This window comes from Dipodomys ordii, unplaced genomic scaffold, assembly GCF_000151885.1.
Source record: "Dipodomys ordii isolate 6190 unplaced genomic scaffold, Dord_2.0 Scaffold3, whole genome shotgun sequence".
Classification (NCBI taxonomy): Eukaryota; Metazoa; Chordata; class Mammalia; order Rodentia; family Heteromyidae; genus Dipodomys; species Dipodomys ordii.
The window spans coordinates 6,015,843-6,042,409 of NW_012267219.1; the positions used below are offsets into that span (position 1 = coordinate 6,015,843).

At 35.0% G+C, this 26,567-nt stretch overlaps 1 protein-coding gene across 2 annotated transcripts in view; it reads left to right on the forward strand.

Annotated features, from left to right (window-relative positions):
* Positions 1 to 26,567, forward strand: part of Mon2 (MON2 homolog (S. cerevisiae)) — a 68,426-nt gene that overhangs the window by 5,556 nt on the left and 36,303 nt on the right. The window contains exons 5-20 of one of the 2 annotated variants that reach the window (XM_013021868.1): positions 938 to 1,063; positions 3,645 to 3,839; positions 5,379 to 5,503; positions 5,939 to 6,075; positions 6,970 to 7,123; positions 10,215 to 10,447; positions 12,689 to 12,770; positions 13,401 to 13,585; positions 15,089 to 15,201; positions 15,579 to 15,683; positions 15,987 to 16,067; positions 16,145 to 16,218; positions 16,308 to 16,398; positions 19,998 to 20,099; positions 21,083 to 21,193; positions 23,564 to 23,739. In XM_013021868.1, the coding sequence (XP_012877322.1) occupies positions 938 to 1,063; positions 3,645 to 3,839; positions 5,379 to 5,503; positions 5,939 to 6,075; positions 6,970 to 7,123; positions 10,215 to 10,447; positions 12,689 to 12,770; positions 13,401 to 13,585; positions 15,089 to 15,201; positions 15,579 to 15,683; positions 15,987 to 16,067; positions 16,145 to 16,218; positions 16,308 to 16,398; positions 19,998 to 20,099; positions 21,083 to 21,193; positions 23,564 to 23,739 (2,090 nt within the window). The remainder of the gene's footprint in view (positions 1 to 937; positions 1,064 to 3,644; positions 3,840 to 5,378; positions 5,504 to 5,938; positions 6,076 to 6,969; positions 7,124 to 10,214; positions 10,448 to 12,688; positions 12,771 to 13,400; positions 13,586 to 15,088; positions 15,202 to 15,578; positions 15,684 to 15,986; positions 16,068 to 16,144; positions 16,219 to 16,307; positions 16,399 to 19,997; positions 20,100 to 21,082; positions 21,194 to 23,563; positions 23,740 to 26,567) is intronic. The other variant, XM_013021876.1, reaches the window with a different exon arrangement.

Below are 26,567 nucleotides of genomic sequence, written 5' to 3' on the forward strand. Positions count from 1 at the left end.
TCCCTCCCTCCCTCCCTCCATCTCCATCTCCTTCTCCTCCCTCCCCCTCTCCCTCTCCCTTTCCCTCTCCTTCTCCCTTTCCCTCTCCTTCTCCCTTTCCCCCTTCCCCTCCCCCTTTCCCCCACCTCTCTGAGGTGAGCCTTGAACTCTCTAGGCCTGGGTTCTGCTTGAGCCGCAGTGCCACTTCCGGCCTTTCTGTTTATGTGGTGCTGAGGGATTGAACCCAGGGCCTCATGCATGCGAGGCAAGCACTACCGCTGAGCCACTTTCCCAGCCTCAGCACATTTCTTTAATAAGGAAAATTTAACCAATAAACCTGTGCCTACTTAATTTGATACACAAATATCTGCTTTTTTATGTTTTGGCATGAATAAATAATTTTAAGTGATTTTTTTCCTATTTAAAATTTTTATTTGTGTGTGCTGGTCCTGGGGCTTAAATTTAGTGCCTGGGTTCTGTCCCTGAGCTTTTTTGATCAAAACTAGTGTCCAGTCATTTAAGCCACAGCTCTACTTCCAGCTTGTTGGTGGTTAATTGGACATAAGAGTCTCATAACTTTCCTACCTGGGCTGACTTTGAACCATGATCCTCAAATTTCAGCCTCCTGAGTGTCTAAGATTACAGACATGAGCCACTGACACCCAGCAGTGATTATTTACTTAAATAATTAGTCTGTACCAAACTTTTATTAATTTGGATTAAAAGGTTTTTTTATTGAAAGACCATTAATCATTTACTTCTCTACTGCATATTGTCTATAGTTCTGTAATTCTTAGAAGTCTGCTTATATAATTTATCAAATGTATAACTTGTCAAAACTTGAATTATTAATCCTTTGTTTCTAAGGAATTGAGATTGTCTTTTAAATTTATGAATTGTGAGTTTTAAAAGTACATTTCATCCCAGCATATGAAGCTGTTCAATTTTATTTTCCTAGGACCTCTGTCAGTTGGTTAATGCTGATGCCCCTTACTGGCTGGTGGGCATGACAGAAATGACTCGGACATTTGGCCTGGAGTTGCTTGAATCAGTCCTCAATGATTTTCCCCAAGTCTTTTTACAAGTAAGCCAATTGATACTTTCTCGTAACAAAATTAACCTTTAAACTCCCGCAAGTATTTTTCAAGAAAGCAGCATGAATTTTTGTTCAGAGTTTAGACCTATGATAATTTATTAGGGTTATCTTGTGTTTTCCTAGTGCCCCAATTTTGAAACTTTTAACATTAGAATAAAACACTAAAGACTTACTTATTCAGTCTTACTTATTTACTCTATGGGTCATACCATATTTATGAAGGAAATATAGTATCTGAGCCATTTTCATACTATACAAGCCTAAAAAAGTATGATTTTAGTGTTGACATTTTAGTATATGTTTTTAGATTACTACTTAGTAGTCAATGATAATAAATTTAATCTGCAATACAAAATACCCTCAAAATAGTACTGCCAAAAAATTAGATGATTAAAATAACAAGATAAAATGTTTGAAGTCAATCATTAAAATAAAAGGTAGGACTTACATTATCAGTGAAGTGAGACTACTTTTATCTAATAAAGATAGGAATAGTTTAATGAAGTCTTTCTGACTAATCTACAATGATTACAAATATAGTTTCTGTATCCTTTCTAAAATTACTTGTAAAATAATGTTTGTTTCTCATTGCATCTTTTATCAGCGCATTGTGTTCTGTTCAAGCAATCCAAGTAGAACAACAGAATTTTTAGTTAATTATCAAACTTGTGTGAGTAGAATTATTTTCAAAATAAAATCAGTGAGTTAGGTATCTTATTATACTTTATTAAATTTCCACTTCCAAACTGGCTGTCTGAAAAGTATTTTGTTTGATTGTATTTGTTTAATCTGTTTTTCTTCTTTGTTTTAATTTTTGTTTTGTTTTGTTTGTTTGTTGTTGATTATGGTTATGTGAACTCAGGGTGTGGGCACTGTCCTTGGGTTCACAATTTTGCTCAAGGCTAGCACTCTACCACTCTGAGCCACAGCTCCACTTCTGGTTTTTGAGTGGTTAATTAGAGGTAAGAATCTCAAGGGGACTTTTCTGCCTGAGATGGCTTCAAACAATGATCCTCAGATCTCAGCTTCCTGAGTGGCTAGGATTATAGGCATGAGCCACCAGTGCCCAGCTGTTCTTTGTTTTTAATTACAAATATTCCACTAAAAGTTACTAGTAACATACCAATTATGCGATTCTAAAATCACTAGTAAATCTCTTTTATTGTTGTTTTATTTATAGTTATGTTATTTGTTTTTGTTGTTGTTGTTGTTTGGTACTGGGGATCGAACCCAGGATAGCACTTTGCCACTAAGCTAACATCCCAGTCCAACTCTTTTTTAAAAAATAATTTTTATTATGATTAAGTGATTACATAAATTTTACAAATTTCACAGTATTGTGAGATAGTGATACTTAAAGTCACAAACACATTCTAACCTTCATGAGGCAAATTGTCATTATCGTGGTCTATAAAGTTTGTGAATTCTATGAGCTTTGACAATACAGCTAATTCTTCCACATCGGGTGATATGTACATTTCTTTCCTTTTGGTTAGTGTAAGCTGTTCCTTTTCCCTCTCATTCCCTCCCTCCCATCACTGCCCTTAAATCGCTTAGTTCGTTTTCATCAATGTCTATTCAGCTGATGGGAACCTCTGTTGTATGTTTTCCCGTTTCCCTCTATTTCTGTGTCCTCCTCCCAGCTTCTTAGAGATGTGTGCATATATATATATATATATACACACACACACACACACACACACACACACACATACACATACCATATATGTGGTGTCATTTAGTAATGATGCGACAAAATGAGTGGAGGTCCTTTGTTTCTCGAGTCCTGTTTACTTTGTCATATCTCCTTGCATTTTGTATTTAACATCCACATATCAGGGAGACCATGTGCCATTTTGTCTCTTTGCTATTGGCTTACCTTGCTCAATTTTTTTCTAGTTTATCCATTTCCCTGCGAATGCCATTATTTTGTCCTTTCTAATGGCTGCATAATATTCCATTGTATATAGGCACCACAATTTTTTGATCCACTCATCAAAGGTGGAGCATCTGGGTTGCTTCCATATCTTCGCTATTGAGAACAGTCCAACCCAAGTCTTTTTAAAATGTATGTTATTTTTAATACTTTTAAGCTGGGTACAGGTGACTCACACTTGTAATCCTAGCTAGTAAAGAGACCATCTGATTATTATACTTCAAAGAAAAACATATCCAAGAGACTCTTATTTCCAAAAACCAGCAAAAAGCTAGAATGGAGGAATGGCTCAAGTGATATGGCACCAGCCTTGAACTAAAAAAGCAAAAAGAGTGCAAGGCTCTGAGTTCAAGCCCCAATACTGGTATGCGTGCACGCACGCACGCGCGCACACACACACACACACACACACACAAATAAAATTTCTAGTATTACTGATTATAATTTTGTTTTTAGGTCATCTAAGCCATGCAGATTTCAAAATTGTGTGTGAATTGTAAATAATAAAAAATAAAAACTTACCAAGTTATGCTATTGATATTTAATATTGGAAGCTATTTGCTAGTGAAACTGCTTTTGAAGTATTAAATGCAAACTTAATAGAAATTACTTTTTTTTTTCCTTTGCAAATAGCACCAGGAATTTAGTTTCCTCCTCAAGGAAAGGGTGTGTCCTCTTGTGATAAAGCTCTTTTCTCCAAATATAAAGTTCAGACAAGGCTCCAGCACTTCATCTTCTCCAGCACCAGTTGAAAAGCCGTATTTTCCTATCTGCATGCGTTTGTTACGGGTAGTATCTGTTCTGATCAAGCAGTTTTACAGTCTTTTGGTGAGTGCTAATTTCCATATGTAATTGTTACAGTATATGTTAGTTTCTTCTCACATGTTAGTTTCTACCTAACATGAATATGTGAGAAAAGATTATTTTGGTGCAGTTTTGGAAATTTTATTCCATGGTTGGTTGGTTCCATTGTTCTGGGAAACAGCATGCAGCCATGGTTGCTTACTTGCTAAGAGATGAGGAAGCAGAGTGTCTGCATTCCTATTGGATGATACCACACTTGCATGGTTCCACCCACATTCAGGGCAGGTCCCACTCCTCTTAGTTAACAAAGACCATAACTAGACTCTAATCTCTTAGAGGGTATATTTTATTTACTGTCTTGTAAGTTCTACTTAACCCAATCAAGTTGACAACTGGGATTGTCTATTGTATAATGCTTTTTAATCTATAACAAAATTCATTGACCCATGAATTTTTTTGTACATCAAATAAGTCTTGTTACTGTTGCATGAATTTTTATTGTACAGATACTCTAAATGTTAATTTGTATAATACTAAAAGTCAACCTTGTTAGTATTGCCACACATGTATCAGAAGAGATTTGGGCTATTGAGAAGCTGTCAGACTTCTAATGACAGATACAACGTTTCTAAAATTTTAACTTTGGTCTGAAAGTTTAGTTATTAATTGGCAACAAATACTGTCAATTGTTCCCGTAAGTGACTGGTTTATGCTATTGCTACTCAGGACCTGAGTATCATCCCTTAGCTTTTTCCACTCAACACTGGCCCTCTACTACTTAAGCCATAGTTATACTTCTGGCCTTTTGGTGGTTAATTGGAGATAAGTCTTACTGACTTTGCAGCCCAGGCTGGCTCCAAACTCCGATCCTCAGATCTCAGCTTCCTGAGTAGCTAAGATTCCAGGTATGACCCACCATCACTGGTGACAATATTTTTGAGAAATTGTCTACAGTATACTCATAAAGAGTGTAAAGAGTCAAGGTCTACCATTTTCTTTTCCACTTCACGTGGTATTCTGTATGAGGAAAAGGCAGCAAGTTAGTTTACAGCTTTGCTTTTCTTCTAGCAAACAAAGTTTGATACATAGAAAAAGTGCTTCATATGTTTACCACTTTTGTTACCAGAATAATTACAAGATATGTACTTAAGGCCAGGGGAATGGGTTGTATCTATAATCTCAGCTACTTGGGAATTGGAGATTGAGGGCAGTCCAAGTGAAACATTGGTGAGACTCCCTCACCTCAACACAACAAGCTAAGGATGGTGATGTGTATCCATGTACTCCACTGCTGGGAGGCATATGATCTGAGGCTAGCCTTGTGCAAAAATGTGAGACCTTATCTGAAACATAACTAAAGCAAAAAAATGGCTGTGGGTATGATTTAAGTGGTAGAGCACTTCCCACCAAGTGGGAGGTGTGAGTCACTGAATTCAAATTCCAGTACTTAAAAAATTACTGGTTTGTTTGTGGCACCAGCAGCAAGAATAAAATAATAATAACAATTTATAATTGATTTCTTTGATTGAAAAAATATAACTTTTAAAGGCCTGTACTTTGTAGGTAACTGAGTGTGAGATATTTCTGTCACTTCTGGTGAAATTCCTGGATGCTGATAAGCCACAGTGGCTGCGAGCTGTTGCAGTGGAATCGATACATAGACTCTGTGTGCAGCCTCAGCTACTAAGGTAACCTTCAGTGGTGGTTTGTAAAGTAGTTAGACCAGGAAAGTAGCAGAGGGGAGTAAGCTGGTAGCAAGGGTTTGTTTGTATATTCCCAAATTTTAGTGTTTCATTTTATTAAAGAAAAATTGTATATTGTATGTACATGAAGAGGCAAGGTGGAGGTATGAAAACTATGTGTTTAGTGATGGCCATTAATCTGAATTTACTGAGTTAACTCTGTGTGTGTGTGTGTGTGTGTTTGTGTGTCTGTTGTGTACATTGTGTGTGTGTGTGTGTTGTGTATTGAAATCTTTACTTCAACATTAACCTTTGTCTAAATTAGCAAAACTACTTAGGTGTGAAGAAGAATCTTTCATGATGTCATTGAAACTATTATAGAAACATTCCTTGCTATGAAACAGAATGTTTTTCCTAGAAACATTTATATTTATTTTATAGGTCATTTTGTCAGTCATATGATATGAAACAGCATTCTACCAAGGTTTTTCGTGACATCGTGAATGCACTGGGCTCTTTCATCCAGTCCCTGTTTCTTGTCCCTCCTACTGGAAATCCTGCTACAACGAACCAAGCTGGTAAAAGGGCTTATTCCTAATCTGTTTTATATTCCATTGTCATTTATAACAGTCACTATTCCGAGAGGATATTTTCTAGAAATCTTGTGATCAGAGAAATTAGGATTATTTTAATACAATGATAGTAAATATTTATACTTATAGAATAATTTGAGTTGGATATTTGGTGGCTCACTCCTGTAATCCTGGTTGCTCAGCAGGCTGACATTTGAGGATCAAGATTCAAAGCTAAAATAGGTAGACAAATCCAAGAGACTTCTGTCTCCTATCTCTAATCAAACAAAAGAGCTAGAAGTTGAAATATAGCTCATGATAGAGTGCCAGTCTTGAGTGAAAAAGAAGAGAAAGAGTTGAGAGACCCTGAGTTCAAGCCCCAGTTCCAGAAAAAAAAAAAAATTATCTCATTGTGGCAACTATTTCCTTCTCTGGTGTATCCAGTCAGATAAGGACAAAAGTTAAGATAGTAATCTTCATTATAGAAGAATCATTTGATTCCTTTGCAGAGTCTAACTGGTTACTACCTTAAGAGGTCTGCTAGTCTCTCAATTAAAAATGGTTGGTTGACATTGATTCAGTTTGGAATCAGTGTTTAGTTTTCTTTTCTCTTTGTTCTCTGTCATTATGTATAGTTTCATTGATGGCCTTTATATTTTTTATTCCCCAACTTTAAAGTTAAAAAAAATCTAAATGAAAGTATAATAAAAATTGGTATTTTTACCTACTGTAATAGCACTTATATATAACAAAAAATGGTGTTTAGGAAGATAGATCCTGTGGTAGTTGAAAGATGATTAACAAATTTCATTTATAGATGTAACCTGTAACTGGCTGTTTGAATATTATTCATTTGTAATCAAATATAAATTGATGTCTGCTTTTCTCCCTATCTAACAGGAAACAACAACTCAGGCGGCCCAGCCTCCGTGCCAGCCAACTCAGGAATGGTGGGGATTGGCGGAGGGGTTACTTTGCTACCTGCATTTGAGTACAGGGGAACGTGGATACCTATTCTGACCATTACAGTTCAAGGCAGTGCTAAAGCCACATAGTAAGTAGTAGTGACCTTATTTATAATGAATGAAATCCATAAAATTTTAGAGCTCATTTTTATTTGTGATATTTTGAGAATTTTATTTAGGACTAGTTAGCTTTCTTTTGTGTTATTTGTATACTATTAGTATTATGAAATAAAATGGGATTTCTTTACCTGCAAACAGATTTATCTATCATATATAGCTTTTTGATTAAGTATATGCCTTGACTTCAGATAACTTATGGACTCAGATCTAACAGCTGAGGTACCTTCAGTGAATTAATATTTATTTTACTCATTTTTTTCACCTATAAAATAGAAGTGGTAATATCTAACCTTCAGGCCTCTGTGAGAAAACTTATTTTAAATATTCAGTCATACTATTGGTGGTTTTAGCTTTTTACTATAAAAGTGTTTAATGAGTTCATAAATGTTTGTTTTGAATTGTCGTTAGTCATTTCACCTTAACATACACATATTCAGCAACAATTGCTGAATTTTCTGAAGTCTTGGTATAATAAGTACATTTTAACAGGAAGCATAAAGCAGTAGTTTCACCTTGCTATAGTTTCTGAGGCAGTTTCTAGTATGTTTTGAGTAATTGGTGTATTTAATTGAAATACTAATACGATGACCATAAAATGACACCAATCTCCACCTAGTATAAATCATCTTTTTCTGGTATTATTTATTTTATTTTTCTGCATTATATGACCATGGTGGTGTTTTACTATGTAATTTTATTTTTACCTAAGATTGTGCATAGACAGAATCATATATATACATGATATATATGATATATATACATATGTCATGATATATATACATGATGTCATGATATATGTCATATATATCATGTATATATATGATTCTGTCTATACATAGGTTTTTTTGTTTTGTTTTGTTTTGTTTTTTGCCAATCTTGGGTTTGAACTCAATGACTGGATGCTGTCTCTGAACTTGTTTTGTTCAAGGCTAGCTCTCTATCACTTGAGCCACAGCTCCACTTCCAGCTTTTTTGATAGTTTATCGATAATATAAGATTCTGACTAACTTTCCTGCCTGGTCTAGCTTCAAACGGCAATCCTCAGATCTCAGCTACCTGAATAGTAGGATTATAGGCATGAGCCACTGACACGTGGCTGAGGACTAAAATCTTTTAAATAAAATTCATTTATTCATTTTTACTCTCACTTACCTTGGTAAAAAAGCTAATGGCTCGAGTATACTAGAGTGTACTAGAGAACCAAATTATAAAGAAATTAGATTTCTAATGCTAAAGGAAACACTCATAATCTCCTTTATCACCTCCACTTACTTTATAAATTGGAAAAACAAACCAAAACCAACCCAGAATAACATTTCTACATTTTAATTAGTGAGATAGGAAGTGTAGACATGTATTCATGTTTTGAAGAAAAAGTAACTGATCTAAGATGTGGTATATAAACACATAATAGAATTATATGCTTCCATTAGAAAGTGACATTGCCCCATTGGAAATGGATAGACCTGGAAAAAATTATATTAAGCAAAGCAAGCCAGGCCCAAAGAAAATGAAATTGCTTGGTTTCCTTCATTTGTAATAACGGGAATATGTCTATGATATTCTTAACAGGGATCACTAATTGCTCAGTGCATAGGACCATATATAATGAAGCATATCAAAATTAACTCCAAGAATTGGAAACTAGAGGTTCTTACTATATCCTGTATGTAGTTATCTCTATTTTTTTTTTCTGTTTTAGTTTTCTGTACCCTTTGTCTTGTATCTAAGTTTATCATATCCATGGAAGGGAAAGGGAATCACAAACAGCAGGACAAAGGATGAACTAATACAACAATGATACTCGCTAGACACTATGTTGGAAATGAACTATACAACTTGTAGGGAGGAGAGTAGGAAAGGGTAAATAGAAGAAAATGAGGGAGGTGGGTAACAATGTTTAGGAAGAAATGTACTCATCACGTTATTTATGAAACTGTAACTTACCCACCCCCCTTGTTCATCACATTTACAATAAAGATAAAAAAAGAAGAAATAACTGATTGACAGGGACAGAGATTGAACAGGAGATGTGGACAGAAAGGGTCTCTGAGGAGGTAACACCAAACAGTCACATAATTAAGACATTCAGATTAATAATAACAAATAGGGATATAATTGAGTTTGCTTCATTTGGAGAAGTATCCCTTCATAATATTCTAAGAAACTGTTAGAAAAATTAAGTCCCGACCATTGCTGTACCTAATTGTTTTCCTGACATACTTCTTTTTACAATTGTGACAATATTTACATTGATTGTTGACATGAGAAATAATAAAAACTTACCTATAAGAATTATAAGACTTACAAGTGGCGCTGTGGCTCAGGCGGTAGAGTGCTCACCTTGAGCTGAAGATTGCAGGGACAGCGCCCAAGTCCAGAGTTCAAGCCCCATGACCAACAACAACAAAAAAAAAAAGAATTATAAGACTTATATACAGAGCCTCTCAAACTCAGACTTAAGTAGTTTTTATTTTTATTTTTTGATAACACTGGTGTTTCCTCTCAGGACCTCACCTTTCTCAGGCATTAGTAGCTCTTACCACTTGAGCCTCTCCCCTAGTCCTTTTTTGCTTTCATTAGTTTTCAGGGGTCATGTACTTTTGCCCAGGGATAGCATTGGACCACATTTTTTCTATCTATGCCTTCCACACAGCTGGGATTATAGACATTAACCATTATACCCAGCATTTTTGTTTGTTTTTTGTGCCAGTAATGGGGCTTGAACTCTGGGCCCGGACATTGTTCTTGAGCTCTTTTGCTTAAGACTGACACTACCACTTGAGTCACAGCTCCATTTCCAGCATTTTGTAGATAATTGGAGATGAGTCTCAGGGATTTTTTTCTGCCTGGTCTGGCTTCAAATACAATCATCAGATCTCAGCCTTCTGAGTAGCTAGGATTATAGGCATGAACCACTGGCACCTAACAATACAAGCTTTCTGTTGAGATGGGATTTAATTAAATTTAATTTCTATAGTCTACAAACTGTGGGCACAGGTTTCCCTGTTCTCACAATGATGGCTTCTCATTAGTGTTCTAATGTTTTTGTTATTTCAGTCTAGAGATGCTGGACAAAGTTGAGCCCCCAACTATACCAGAAGGTTATGCCATGTCTGTGGCATTCCACTGTTTGTTAGACCTTGTCCGTGGAATCACCAGTATGATTGAAGGAGAGCTAGGAGAGGTTGAGACAGAAGGTCAGACTATCAATGAAAGAGCTTCTTTGCCAACACAGTCATCAGAGCAGCAGGATTTGCAGTCGGCATCAGACCACATGGATAAAGAAATAGGTATATTATGATTCTGTAGTTTTTATTATTATTTTTAAATAATTAAAATTTATGGAGAAATAAAAATATTCCCATATACATTCATTCACTTTTACCATTTAACACCTTACCATATTTACATTATTCTATTATAGAATATGGTAAATATTTACCATATTTATATTACTGTTCTATTTAATTACATGTCGCTGTCGTTTTTAAGGAACTACTTGAGAATATGCTGTAAACTTGATGCTTTGACCCCTTATTACTTGGTTGTGTAAGGACAGTCTCCTTCTTATCACTAGAAACTGGGATCAGACCACTATTACTACCTAATCCTACATGTCATTTCAATTTTCTCACTTGCTCCAGTATTGTCCTTGGGGCTCTACTTACTGTCTACCACTTGGACCACCCCTAAACTTTTGCGTGGTTAATCAGAGATAAGAGTTTCATGGACTTTACTATCTGAATTGGCTTCAAGTCACAATTTTGACCATATTCACTCTGCCTTACCCTTTTTGTTCACCTTCTCCTTCTCCCTTCCTTCTAGTACCCATGTTCCAGATAGGATCTGTTTTACATTCCTATCCTTTTTTTTTCTGTATATGCTAATAGTCCAAAGGGGTTTCACTGTGCTGTTTTGCACATGTATATATACTGTATCCTAATTGTTCTTTTCTCACCCCCTTGTTTACTCTTTGCCTTTTCATTCCCTATCCCCTATTATTCAACAGCTTACATTGAGGGTTGTTTTGCTATCTTTATTCACAGACAGCAGCATTTTTTTTCACTTTAGTTATCATGTGTCAATAATTTAATGTAAATTTACTTCAGTGTAGAACTTGGTTCCTTAGTTTTTGCTTGTTTTCTATTTCAGACTTTTGAAGAGCATGGGCCAATTTGAATTTGTCTTATGTTCCTTCATAATTAGGTTTAATTTATTCTTTTTTTTTACAGGATTAGCACAAAAATGCTACTGTGTTAACTTAATATATCAACACTTTAGGAAGCAAAATATATTAATGTGATTCATTATTGGGAATGTTCACTTTTACCATTTAGTTAATGTCATTTTAGCCTGATTTCTCCAGTGTAAAGTTAAATATTAGCTTTTTGTGATGAAATATAATAAGACTTCTACTCAGTGATTTCCTTATTTATTGTTGTTGTTACATATTTGTACTAATGTAAATTCAATATTATAATGTGGGGTTGTCATTATGTAGTTTACGGCTCAGGTTGACCTTTTACAGATGTCCCGTCTGTTCATGTGATAAGTCCCATGGCCTTTTGATATTCTCTGAGCAATTCCTTACTACTTGGTAGAACATGGTGTTCCAAACTGATCTGGATGTTTCTTGTCTAGCCCAGGTGTCAGTCAATTTTCCAAGGAGCCCTGGAGAATAGTATTGAAACTAACACATGGGCACTAGGTACGCTTCTTGCTACTTGGATAGGCTACACAACACACTCAGACATGTATACACATACATCTATTTCTGTATTAAAAATGTCTATCTCCCTAATTAGATACCATGATGTCAAACCAGATTCTTCATTTCTGGTTTTGTACCACAAGGCTATGTTTTGAGGAGGTTGGGGGTGGGGGAGAGAACGTGCCAGTCTTAGGACTTGAACTCGAGGCCTGGGTACTGTATCTGAGCTTTTTTGCTCAAGATTAGTGCTCTACCACTTGAACTACCCCTCAACTTTTGGGTGGTTAATCAAAGATAAAGAGTTTCACAGACTTTACTACCTGAATTGGCTTCAAATCACAATCATCAGATCTCAGCCTCCTGAGTAGCTAGGATTACAGGCATGAGCCACCAGTGTGCCTGGCGACACAAGGCTATTTTTAACTTGCGTAATCCTTACTCCCATCTCCAACAGTGTGTGTAACCAGTATCCTAAATATCCCAGTTTGTTATACTGCAGCCCACTCTCCTTGCAGCTCACACAGGCAGAAAATTGGCCTATTATAGGGAATTGGAACTAATATGTATCTTTTATGTTTAAAGCTATCAGTTAACTCATATATAGAAAGATTTCAGAATAGATTTCAGAATGCTTTGTAACTTCTTGGATAATTAATCTGTAATATAGCTGTTAAATATTTGAGTGAATTTTACATATTAGAGGGTTAGTATCTAATAATCAAGTTATTCATATGACCAGGAAGATTTTAGGATTTACTATATTGATAAATACTAGGTCATCTGTGGTTATCACTAAGTGCTATGTTTTCTCTCTGTCAAGTTAGTAGAGCTGTTTGGGAAGAAATGGTGAATGCTTGCTGGTGTGGTCTTCTTGCTGCACTCTCCCTTCTTCTTGATGCCAGGTATTAAGTCTCTAAATTTTATATCACATCATGGAAGCTAAAAGCAACATGAAAGTGGCTTACTTAACTTTGTCCCAAGAATGTATTTCCTAATACATTTTTACTTGTTTGTAATTGGAGCTCTTATGGAATCTGGTGTGATATTTTAAAACATCCATACAATATTTAATGACAAATCAAGAACATTATTTCTCTAGGAATATTATTCTTTTTTTGCAATCCTTTGATTGCCCCACACACATACCAGAATTGTCTCCTTGATTTATGGAACATATAACTGTCAACATCTTTACAATTTCAAGGCTTACTGTTGTTTTCACAATGTTGGTGATTATATTCACTTTTTTTATGTTTTCCTTCAGAATTACAGAATTTATTGATTGTAAATGCTTGCTATTTTAACGTGCCATTAAGTTCTTCATCATTTATTTCAGTAATATACATGCATTGTACATAGTCTTTACCTAGCTCAAAATTTCAGATCTTATGTCAACTGGTTAAAATTCCTTCTTAAGCATAATAACTTTGACCATAATTTTGAAGATTTTCCTAATGCATACCTAATCTCACAACTTGTTTTATAATATAATTTAAAATAATCATATTAAATCAAATACCTTATCTTTTCAGCACAGATGAGGCTGCCACTGAAAATATTTTAAAAGCTGAATTGACTATGGCTGCTCTTTGTGGAAGACTGGGTCTTGTAACTTCAAGAGATGCTTTTATAACAGCAATATGCAAAGGCTCTTTGCCTCCACACTACACACTCACTGTATTGAATGCTACCACTGCAGCTACACTTGCCAATAAATGTAAGATTTAAGCTTACACTAGCCCTCTTGTCTTAGAGAAAAAATATACAAAGAAAAGAATGTAGAAATTTTGATCCTAGGCCTCTGCTGTTCCATTCATTGACCATTGGCTCTGAATTTCATGGCCCTGAATTTCACTTTTATTGTCTTTGTTTTTAAAACATTTGCTTTCAGCTGAGTACCAGTGGTTCATACCTGTGGTCCTTGCCACATCTTCAGATCTAAGGATTTCATTTCAAAGACAGCCTAGCTAGAAAACATTGAGACTTTACCTCCAAAATAACCAGGCAAAAATCAATGTTGAGGCAGGCACTGGTGGCTCATGCAGCTATTCAGGAGTATCCTGGTTTTAAAGCCAAGCCCAGGCAGGAAAGTCGAGTCTCTTATCTCTAATTAACCACCAGAAAACCAGAAGTGGAGCGGTGTCTCAAAGTGATAGAGTGCAAGCCTTGAGCAAAACAGCTCAGAGACAGCGCCCTGACCCTGAATTCAATCCCCACAACTGACAGGGAAAAAAAATCAGGGATGGAGATAGGTAGTGCACCAGCTGAGTAAACTTGAAGCACTGAGTTCAAGGTCAAGTTCTAGCAAAGAAAAACAAATAGCTTTCACCTCTTTAAAAGGGGAGAAGGATAAATCAATTTAACAAAAATTATGCAAATAAAACAATACAAATCTGGAAGTCTTTTGTAAGCCATTCTGTTAAAAATAGTGGTTTTTTTCTATTTATTCATTTTTAGTGGTAATGAGGTTTGAACTCAGGAACTCACAGTTGGTAGTCAATAGTTCCCTAGAACTGCAGCCCCAGCATTATATATTTTATTTTTTTTGTGCTGGTACTGGGGCTTGAACTCAGGGCCTAGACATTGCTCTTGAGCTTCTTTGCTCATAGCTGGCATGTTACCACCTGAGCCACAGCTCCATTTCCAACTTTTTGGTGGTTAATTGAAGATGAGAATCTCAAGGACTTTTCTGCCTGGGCTGGCTTCAAACCATGATCCTCAGATCTCAGCATCTTTAATAGCTAGTTTTGCAGCTGTGAGTCACTAGCACCCAGCCCCCAACATTATTTTTCAAGCTGAAATTCAGAAATTTATTTCCTTGGTGAATAATTTGGAAACAGTAAGGTTTATTACATGTAATATATATTTAATCCAATATAATACTGAATTTTCAAGATGAAAATTGGTTTTTAACTTTAACTAGAAAAGTATACTGAGAATTTGTATCTAAAATATTTAATGAAAAAATATTTAATGTGTCCTAATTATTGCTTTTGAACAAAGTGATTAGGGTTTTATCATTTTCTGCAGTTTATATAGAAAACTACTATTTGATTGTTTTAATTTTTGTACTTATGAGTTTTCAGAATATTTGCATATATAAGGTATTATTACTATTTAAGTGCTATTACTATTTTTTAATTACTATTTTTAAATAAAGCATCACTTTGAATGAAATATAAACAGTATATTTGCTTATTTAGGTTCATTTGTATTCTAGCATATTCTATCCAAGGCCAAAACGTTATGATGATAAGTCCATCAAGTGAGTCTCACCAGCAAGTTGTGGCAGTGGGTCAGCCTCTAGCAGTGCAGCCTCAAGGAACAGTAATGGTAATGTATTTGTTCTTTCCACCCGTTATGTATCAAGGAAAACTTGATATACCCTTTTTTGTGTTTATTTATTATATTTTGCCTGACGTGCATTTTTAAGAATGACTAATTATGCTTTTGCTATTATTAATAACTAAATAACAAAATTTTGTCTTTTTTCTTTCCTTACCCCCCAGTACTGGGTTCACACTTGGTCGCATGCTTGCTAGACAGGTGCTCCACCACTTCAGCCATGTCTCTAGCCCATCAATATAACTTTAATATACTCATTTGTTTTCTAATTTTAAAAAATCTTACAATGTATTAAAGCTGTTTTATATGCTTTTAGTTTTTAAAAAAGCATAGCAATTATTTAAAGTATCTCCTTTTTAATATAGCTAACTTCCAAAAATATCCAGTGTATGAGGACTCTACTTAACTTGGCTCATTGCCATGGGGCTGTTCTTGGAACATCATGGCAACTTGTCTTGGCAACTCTTCAGGTATGTTAGCCCAGATCAAATGCTAGATTTATAATTACTTACAACTAAACTAGCAATGTCTGTTGGTGTTTCAGACAGAGTTAGAAATAATAGTAAGTATGCAAAAAGAGAAGTTGGGAAGGAATCATAGTGTAGGAAGGGATGGAGTGAGTCTCTTGATGGCCTAAATTCTTCTGCCCATTCTTGGTAGAATTGTTTCATAGCATTGTTATTTACTGATCTTAATTTTTATTGCTGTAAATTATCACTGAAGTTAGTTACTAGAATTTTATAATTTTCTAAATTCTTTGTTTTAATTTTCAGCATCTTGTCTGGATTCTGGGATTAAAGCCTAGTAGTGGTGGTGCCTTGAAACCTGGAAGAGCTGTGGAAGGACCCAGTACAGTAAGCTCCAGTCTTTCTTACCCAGTTAAAGCTTCTGGAAATATCATGTTTCACATTTAATTTTATTCTTTTCTTAGGTTCTGACAACAGCAGTAATGACAGACTTACCAGTGATTTCCAACATACTTTCAAGATTGTTTGAAAGCTCACAGTAAGAGTCAGTTCTTTAAATTAATAGCAACATTATTAACCGTTATGCATTTGAGATGAAAATATCTTATTTCTTTATTTTCATTTTAGGTATCTTGACGATGTATCTTTGCATCATTTAATAAATGCACTTTGTTCCTTATCTCTAGAAGCAATGGATATGGCATATGGAAATAATAAGGTCTGATATTCAACCTTTCCATTTTAATTAGTCATAGAAGGTGAATCCATTATGATCTGAGCATTTTGGAGCTAAACCTTAGTTTAGTTGGTATCAGTAGTCTTGTTATATGTTTACCATTGATGTTTTTTTTCAGAAGGGGGAGTACAGAGGACATGATTTGACAAGTGTGTGATTTGATTTAAAATTATATCCGTTTTTAAGAGTACTGAAAATTCTTAAAAATATTTTAAAAATAAAGACTATACAGCACAGTATGTGTAAGTAGGTTGCATAAAATGTCTTAATATTTGCAATTAAAATTTATGATGGGATAATACAAGATTTAAATTAAGGAATATGTGTCTCAGTTTCTCTTGCCTTCATTGGAATGGAAAATTAGGAGCTAATCATTTCTTTCTGAAGGTAATGATTCTCCTTACATTGAAATTAAACTTTTTCTTTGTTCATTGATTAAATGAATAGAATGGTACTTTTGAGTAATGACATTCAGGAACATTTCTTTCTATACTCAAAATATTTTGTATTATGCTTGTAAAAGTATATGATGATTTGGACATATGCATATATTAGCCAACACTAAAATAAATCCTGAGAGCATATCTCAGTGGTATTTTTCTAGCATGCACTATAAAAACAAAGATAAATGCAAATAAATGAACTTCTTCTAACTGGAGATGTAACTCATTTGTTAAATACTTGTCTAATATTTAAGAGGTCAAAATTTGGTCCCTGGTCCTGCAGAGAGATAAAATAAAGTGCTTTCTATATTTTAAAATAAATATGGCCATTTATAAATACACAAAGACAGCTTAGGATGGTTAAAAAGCTGTAATTTGTTTAGTATTTTAATTGTACATATAAAAAATACATTTCTATCTAGTCTTTAATTATAATTGTGTCATTCTCGTTAATGTGATTCATAAGTTATGCTGTTATTTAAGTGTATTTTTCATATATTTTCATATGTTGGCTAGATAGTTCTGTAAACATTTAGGAGTTTGGAAATATTTATTATACTTTGCTTCAAATTTAGGCAAGAATGACAAAATTCAGTGAAGTACTCCATTTACCAATATCTTGAATAATCCTACATCTTTGATATTAATTTTTGACACAAAACTATGACACTTTAATTAATAGAGTTTCTCAACAAAATATAAGCAAACTTTTATGATAATACTTTGAGAATGTGTGTATCCATTCAACAAGCACAATATACTTCCTGTGTGCATGACACTGCTAGGAGATAAAAAGAAATAGGAGTTTTCTGCTGGCAAAGAGCTTATAAACTAGTTGGCTATAGGTAAGTGGTAGTTAATTTAGAGTGAAAGTCTAAATAAAACACATATTATTTGATTTAAGATACTCTGAATCCTTAGTTCTTTTTTATGTATGTTTTTAGTATCCATTTCTTTTTTCTTTTTTTTTGGTTGGAGACTGAACTCTGGGCCTGGGTACTGTCCCTCAGCTCTTCAGCTCAAGGTTAGCACTCTACCACTTGAGCTACAGTGTCACTTCTGGCTTTTTCTGCTTATGTGGTGCTGAGGAATTGAACCCAGGGCCTCATGCGTGCAAGGCAAGCAGTCTACCACTGAGCCACCTTCTCAGCCCTCTATTAAAATATTTTTATTAAGATGAACTTGTGTGATCGAAACAATAATGAAGGAATGGTGGGATTTAGATAGGTAAGAAAACAAGTTCATGGAAATCAAAAGAAAAAAGTGTTCTAAGACATGATCAATGAGAAAAAATGGATCTTTGGTATTAGTATATAATTTCAAAAATAGGAGCAGATATGATTTTTTTTAATATTTAAGTAGTTGTACAAAGGAATGGCCATTCGGCAAGGCAGTTCATGAATACTGCACACCTTGATCATTATTACCCCTTTCAACATTCTCACATACCCCTCCCAACCTACCCCTTCTCTTACTTATCTTAATTTTAGGTTATGTATTTAATTTTTTTGGCCTTTTAACAAAGCAGTTTTTGTGTACAGTGCATCTTGCTCTGTGTAATCACTTCAAAATCTTCAGATGTGATTTTGAAGGGAAGCTTAGAGGAAACAAATGTTTGGAAAGTGAATATACTGAGTGGAATAGAGATAGTTTCTTTGGGAATGGATGTCTACTTTAGGATTTAATTTTATGTAATGAAATGGTAAGTATTGAATGGAAATTGAAATATTCAAGGTAGGCACAAAGTCCTATCCCCACCACAAAAAATAAAAGTATTGTGAAAATATTTAATGTAGACTTTTTAAAAATGTTTCTAGGGATGGAAGAGTGGTTCAAATGGTAGAGTGCCTGCCTAGCAAGCATAAATCCTGGAGTTCAATTCCCAGTAATTAACAAAAAAAGATATGTAGATACATATGCATACATTCATAGATACACATATCTCTCTTATACTATTTACATATATATTATATATATGTATATAATAAGTTCTTTTAAGTGTTATATGTGATTCCTGGGTACACCCTAGTTAAAATGGGTAGGAAAGAAAGAAAGAAGTAATTTTAGACATCATTTGAAATAGATTTCCTGTATGCTGTACATTTCCTGACATAAAATTGTTTCTATACCATTATGTCCATATTATATGTAAACACATAAATTCAGTAGAGGGCTTATGTAGAGGCTCACTGCTCTAATATTAGCTAATTGAGAGACACATTGGAAGACTGAGATTCCAGGATGTCTAGACAGAAAGTTAGAACATCTTCTCTCTCAAAAATAAGCCAGGCGTTGTGGTGGTACATACCTGTAATCCCAGCTACTCCAGAGGCAACGATAGGAAATTGCAATCTGAGACTGGTTTGGACAAGAGTGTGTGAATCTGTTTGAAAAACAAACTAAAGCTAAAGGCCAAGAAGCATGGATTAAGTGGCATTATGCATCAAGTATGAGGCCCTGAGTCCAAAACCTAAATACTAACAATAAAAAATAAAAAATTCAATAATAATAGACATTTTCCCAAAGTTATATAACTATTAAGTACTAGGATCAAAATGCAACCCATATAATTAAGATTTCAGACATCAGTCTTAACAACTATACTAGGTCTGTAGAATCATGAATTTCTCTGCCACCAAAAGTTTTAGGGCACTTACACATTAGCACTTTCAAGAAGGATCAACCTAACCACAATTGTTTAAAACTCTAGTGCACTTAGTCACTGATTTCTACTAGGAAAGATACCAAACATTTCCATATTGGATTTTTATCAGTACTCTTAAAAAAGTTATTTTAAAAGACTTAGATTTAGGCTTGGAATGTGGCTTAGTGATAGAGTGCTTGCCTAGCATGCATGAAGCCCTGGATTCAATTCCTCGTACCATATACACAGAAAAAGCTGGAAGTGGCGCTGTGGCTCAAGTGGTAGAGCACTAGCCTTGAGCAAAAGCTCAGGGACAGTGCACCAGCCCTGAGTTCAAGCACCAGGACTGGCAAAAAAAAAAAAAAATACTGCTTGTTTTCTGGATATTAACTAAATATATTTTAATTGCAGTAATGTCTTCAAACTATCTCAGTTTTATTTACAGAGCACTCAGATTTCTTGTAATATCAAAGTACCATATGTTTTCTCCTTAGGAACCATCTCTTTTTGCTGTTGCCAAATTGTTAGAAACTGGTCTGGTTAATATGCACCGAATAGAAATTTTATGGAGACCTCTAACTGGCCATCTACTTGAGGTAAACGTGTTTCATTAAGTGTCATATTTAATTGTTTTTAGTGATAAAGACATGCACATTGATCTAATGATTTTTAGATAATCAAATTATTAACTATTCCTCCCCTCCCCACTTTGCTGACTCTGTACACTAAAGCTGTATAGCAAATTGTTTTGGTGAGGAATGGGTTGATTTTTATTGGCTGAAAAAGCATGAGTATTTTTTTAATGGTACTGGGCTTTGAACTCAGGCATTGTGCTTGCTAGGCAGTTGGTCTACCACCTAAGCCCTCGTTGCAAGTTTTAATGTTTTAATAAGGGGAATAACCTGTTTTTTATCACTAACTGTAAATGGTGACAGGGAATTCCATCTTGATTTGAATTATCTTGTGTTCACTTGGGGGGGACTTACTTAGCTTCTACTTAATATCCAGCTTCTGTTTATATATACTTTAGGGTTAGGTTATCACGGTTATGTTATTTTAGAGACCTGAGAAAGATGCTATTCTTAGTAAGGAAAACAGATATGCACAAGTTTTTTCTCCCTATTTATTAGAGTTATATTTATGAGCACTTAAAAATAGATATCTTCATTATTAGAATATAGTATCAGATGACAATGCCCTGATTTTAATCCCTAGTACTGGAACACAAGCAATTTTTTAAACACAGGAAAAACAAAACAGAATCTTAGTATCACTTTGCTTCTTTTATCTACTCAGATGACATCCTGTACTATTATGAAATCCTTTCTTTTCTGTGACATGTTCTAGTTTCATCTTTTTTCTTTTGTCTTCCCTCTATTGCTTTCTTCTTGTCTTACCAGAAGGTAAGCTTGATACCATTTTGTATATAGTTTTTCTGTCATATTTTACTCACCTTTTGATAACATTTTTTAATTGTGAAAACAAAAGTGTGGATGCTTTAATTTTTCTCTTTCTCAAATTAGTATGTGTTTCCTACACAAGTAAATACTTGCTTTTTATTTAACATATGCACCTTCAGGTATGCCAGCATCCTAATTCTCGGATGAGAGAATGGGGAGCAGAAGCTCTAACTTCGCTTATTAAAGCAGGACTGACATTCAGCCATGAGCCTCCACTTTCACAGAACCAGGTAAAAACAATTCTTTATAGAAAATCCTCCTCTTCATTTATGAATAGAGGATTTTTCAAACTAATATTCTATTTTATAGGTATGCTATAGATCCTTCTTCCTGGCCTTCATAAGAAAAAATAAACAGTGTGTGACTGATGCTAACTTAAGTTGTTGTGATTGGTCTTCCAGTCTGCATTTTCTTTTTTTTTTTTATAAGTTTTTATTGTGAAAATACTGTACAGAAGGGTTACAGTTACAGGGGCAAGGTAATGAGTACATTTCTTTTTTTTTTAATTTTATTTTATTTGTGAACATACTGTACAGAGGGGTTACAATTGCATGGGCAGGATAATGCGTACATTTCTTACCAAGCATTGCAGCCTCCTCCTTTGTTTACCCTTCACATCCCTTCCTAGCCTCCCCCATCCCCCCCCATGTTTACCCCCCCCCCTCCCCCCCCCCCCCCCCCCCCCCCCCCCCCGCACCGACGTTGTAAAGCTCGTTTTGGACATGACAACTTGTACTTCTCATTGTTGCAACAGGTCCACCTGTATACTAGCACTTTATTTTAGGGCATCTTGGACTTTGGTCCTTACCTCTCTGACTTTTTCTTCATACTACCTTACATTGGGAGAAAACAAGTGATAGAAGAAGCAAGCACAATAAAAATAGATTGTTATTTTAAGATTTTTTTTTCACATTTTCAAAGGTTGCTTTTATCATGAATTCTTTGTATTCACTCTGTCAGTCACATGTATCTTATGCAGTTTTTTTTTTACATTTCTTTTTTTTATTTTAATTTTATTGTGAAAATACTGTACAGAGGGGTTGCAATTACATGGGCAAGATAATGAGTACATTTCTTATCAAGCATTGTAGCCTCCTCCTTTGTTTCCCCCTCCCACCCCTTCCCATCCTCCCCCATCTCCCCCTATTTTATGCAGTTCTTAGTCACTAATTTATTGTCTCAGGAATAAGAATGAGGCATTTACTACACATCTTCATTGTCTTTGTCACCTTACTGTATTATATTCAAGTTCTACAAACTTACTCAACACATCATCATTAATTACACTACTAGGACAGTTATAAACATAACAGAAAAGATCTACAAGGGCTTACATTTTAGTGATTTCCTATATTTGTTTTTTTTCTACTGCAATTTGAGGTTTTATTTACCCATAAAACCTTTAATGATCTCCACAATCTGCCTTAATAGCAAGGACAAAGTGAGAGCTTAATATTTATTTAGTAAGTAAGCAAAAAAACCCCTCAAACCTTGGAGGGAATAAAACTGAAATGCTTTTCAGATAGCAAAAGGAAACAGCCAAGTGATGTGTTTACTCTCTCAACTATTTTTGTGGTTTTGTTGACATCTTTGGTAATGCCTATCGTTCTTTAAGCATATAATAATTTCATTTTATCATACTTGAAAGTATTAAATTTAAATGCATGTGATCTATGTTAATAAAATAAATGAGAGGTAATTCTAGAAATTGGAAATTGTTCTCTCTCCAATATAGCTACTTATTTTAGTGAGATTCATTTCTGTAGGGGCTATTAATGTGTTGTAAAGTAACTACACTTTATCCTGAAATTTAATCTCAAAGATTCTTTTTTTTCTGCTCTTAATTTAAAAATTAAATTTACTCTTAATTAAAAATAGCCAGGCACCCTGACTCATGCCTGTAATCCTAGCTACTAAGGAGATTGAGATCTGAGGATGGTGGTTCGAAGCCAGCCCAGGCAGGAATATCTGTTAGACTATTATTTCCAATAAACTACTCAGAAAAAGCCATAAGTGTCACTGTGGCTTATACTTAAGCCACAGAATGCTAGTCATAAGCCAAAGACAGCACCCAGGTCCAGAGGTCAACCCTCAGGACCAGCAAAAAAAACCACATAGATGACAAACCACACTAATGATGACAGTTAAAGATCGACTTCTGATGGTTATTGATAGAGGAATCATATTCAATGTTTATTTTAGTCAAAATTGTATTTCTCCTAGTAATATGATGGAGGTAAATTTAAGCAACAAGTACCCAGTGGCAGTGATGAACTCCTAGTTCTTGGGAAGCTAAGGCATATGGATCAATTTACTGGAGACCAGCCTGAGCAACACAGGGAGACTCTATCTCAAAAAGAAAAAAAAAAAAAACTGGGCCCCGGTGGTTCATGCCTATAAACCTAGCTACTCAGAAGACTGAAATCTGAGGATATCAGTTTAAAGCCAGCCAGGGCAGGACAGTCTGTGAGACTCTTATCTCCAATTAACCACCAGAAAATTGGCTGTGTCCAACAAAAATAATAATAATAATAAAAGTAAGAAAGTGAAGAAACCAACCTTCCTGTCTTTGTTTACTTCTTTTTCTTATCCCCTTTCAGAGGCTGCAGTTGCTTCTATTGAATCCATTAAAAGAGATGTCCAATATTAACCATCCAGATATAAGACTCAAGCAATTAGAATGTGTGTTGCAGATCCTACAAAGCCAGGGAGACAGTCTTGGACCTGGATGGCCATTAGTTCTTGGAGTCATGGGAGCAATCAGAAATGATCAAGGGTAAGTCTTGGAGATTAATATCAAAAAAGTAATAGAAAGCCAGGTACCAGTAACTAATGCCTACAATTGTAGCTACTTGTGAGGATTGTGGTTTGAGGCATCCTAAGCCAAAAAATCTATGAAACCTGTAGTGGAAGAAATGACAGAAAGTTTAAAATAGGCAGATTACCACACAAGTGCACTTCTAGAAGAAAGTGAAACCCTAATAATCAGTACAAGAAAGGTTGGAGGCATAGCTAAGAAAGAGTGCTTTCCAAGCAAAGAAAGGCCTTGAGTTCAAACCCCAGTAATGCCAAAAAAAAAAAAAAAAAGTAATAGTGATGGAAGGGAAATCCATCCTAAAATGTTGCAGTAGTGGTTTATGTTGTTTTGTTTTGTTTTTTTCTTTCCGATGTGGGCTTGAACTCTGGGCCTGGGTGCTGCCCCTAAGCTCCTTTTGTTCAAGGCTAGCACATCTACCACTTGAACCACAGGACCACTCTTGTTTTTTTCTGTGATTAATTGACTTTCCTGCCAGGGCAGGCTTCAAACCTCCATCCTCAGATCTCAGCCTCCTGTGTAGGTAAGATTACAAGACATGAGCCACCAGCACCCAGCTAATAGGCTGATAATTTTTTTTTGTTGTTGTTGGTCATGAGGCTTGAACTTTGGGTCTGAGCGCCGTCCCTCAGCTCAAGGCTAGCACTCTACCACTTGAGCTACAGCGCCACTTCCGTTTTTCTGGTGGTTTATTAGAGTTTCATGGACTTTCCTGCCCGGGCTGGCTTTGAACTGCAATCCTCAGATCTCAGCCCCCTGAGGAGCTAGGATTACAGGCGTGAGCCACCGGTGTCCAGCAAGGCTAAATTTTTATGTATGTTCTTCCTTTTCAAGTCCAAGATAGGTAGGTAGGTAGGTAGATTATATATATTTTATATATTTATATATATATATAATTTTTCTTAACTTTCTACCTAATAAATGATTGCAAGGAATTTTTAGGTATTAACTTTGCCTTAAAAGGCCAGAGACATTGCTTCTTACTTGACATTTATATTAGAATACAGGGTTCTTACTTATAATAAAAAAATAAACTAAGCTAAGAAATTTATAACGGATTCAAAAACTGGATTTTTATTTTGTTTTAATATTGTTAAAACAAATATTTGGTAAGATATCAAGTAGCATATAGGCCCATTATTCCATATATAGCTTAAAATGACTTTTCATTTTCATTTGCTTATTGAATAAAATTTACTCTGTGCTTAGTATATTCCAAATGTTATGATTACTAGTTATTCTCAGCACACAGATAAATGGCTCCCGCCAAGCAAGGACATTGTTTTTTGGATTTTTTTGTTGTTGTTGCTGGTCGTGGGGCCTGAACTCTAGGCCTAGGCGCTGTCCCTCAGCTCTGAAGGCTAGAGTTCTACCACTTGAGCTCCAATGCCTCTTGCAGCTTTTTCTGCTTATGTGATGCTGAGCAATCGAACCCAAGGCCTCATACATGCAAGGCAAGCACTCTACCACTGAGCCACCTTCCCAGCCCCAAAGACATTGTTATATGACACAAAACAAGGCTACAATGGGAAGAAGTGGAACCAAAATAATAAAGGAGCTTATGTAAGCTATTTGGATTTGTCTTGAATACATTTGGGAGGCATTTTCGGATTTTAAGCAGAGGAATGATGTGATCTACTGTGTATTTGACAGCGGCATAAGGGGAGGGTGGGAATAGAGAAAGCACTCTCTAGAAATAAGAGAGTTGACACTCTGACCAAAAAGACAAATGGCAATTAAAAATAACCCCAATTTCTGACTTGGGCAATTTTGTAGATGGTAGTATCAGTCATTAAAATAGAGAAGACCGAAGGAAAAGCAAATTTGGAGTAAAAGTGTGATCTTGGATTTAATTTAAAAAAAAATGCAGTAGGCATTGGAAATATGCATCTATAATTTTGCAGTAGGAATCACAGTCTTGATATCAACTGTGGGGATTTTAAATGATTGATATGCTTGAGACTATTAAGAACAGTTTTTCCTTAAATCTTTGTAGGAACAAATTTCCTTAAATAGTAAAAATATTAATATGATGAAAATCAAAAGAAACCATCTTTACACCAACTTGAAATTGCTTGTATATAAAGTAGGATAAAATGAGTTTATATGCGTAAAATACTTAATATATGTCATACTAAGCATGAAGTAAATGGTGGTTATTATAAAGATCTTTTGTTATTTACAACCAGAATTGTTTTTCAAGACTAAATATTTTCTGTTCTTTTTAAAGTTCAATTTACTTTTACTCAACTATGTTAGAATTTGATATTCCTTTGAAGATAAGGGAAAAATACATATACAGAAGAATGAGGAATTTGCTTTTATGTACTGAGTAATTTGCGTATATTAACATGTGCTAAAGTATGATGTCATTTATTAGAGATAGTGTGGAGAGTGCATCCAGTTTTCCTTCTTCATTGTCTTTTCTTTGGTCAATTAGTGCAAAATACAAATGGAAATCATGCAGTGCTAACACTTACTTTTCCTTTTAAAAATCTATTTTTAGGTACATTCTAGTTACCACAAATGAAAGAAACCATGTTTCTTTAGGTCTGGCTTACTTTGCTTAATAATAATTTTTCCAGGTCTTTCCATTTCCTTATGAATGTACAATATCATTCTTTCTTTTGAAATCTACAAGTAAACACACTGGATGGTAAAAGATAAAAAATACACTGGACATAATAAATAATACAGGACCCCTGCTTTCACTATATTTGATGTCAGTATAACTTGTGGAGGAGATGGGGAAAAACCAGTTGTTTAAGGATACAGGTGGATCTGATGCA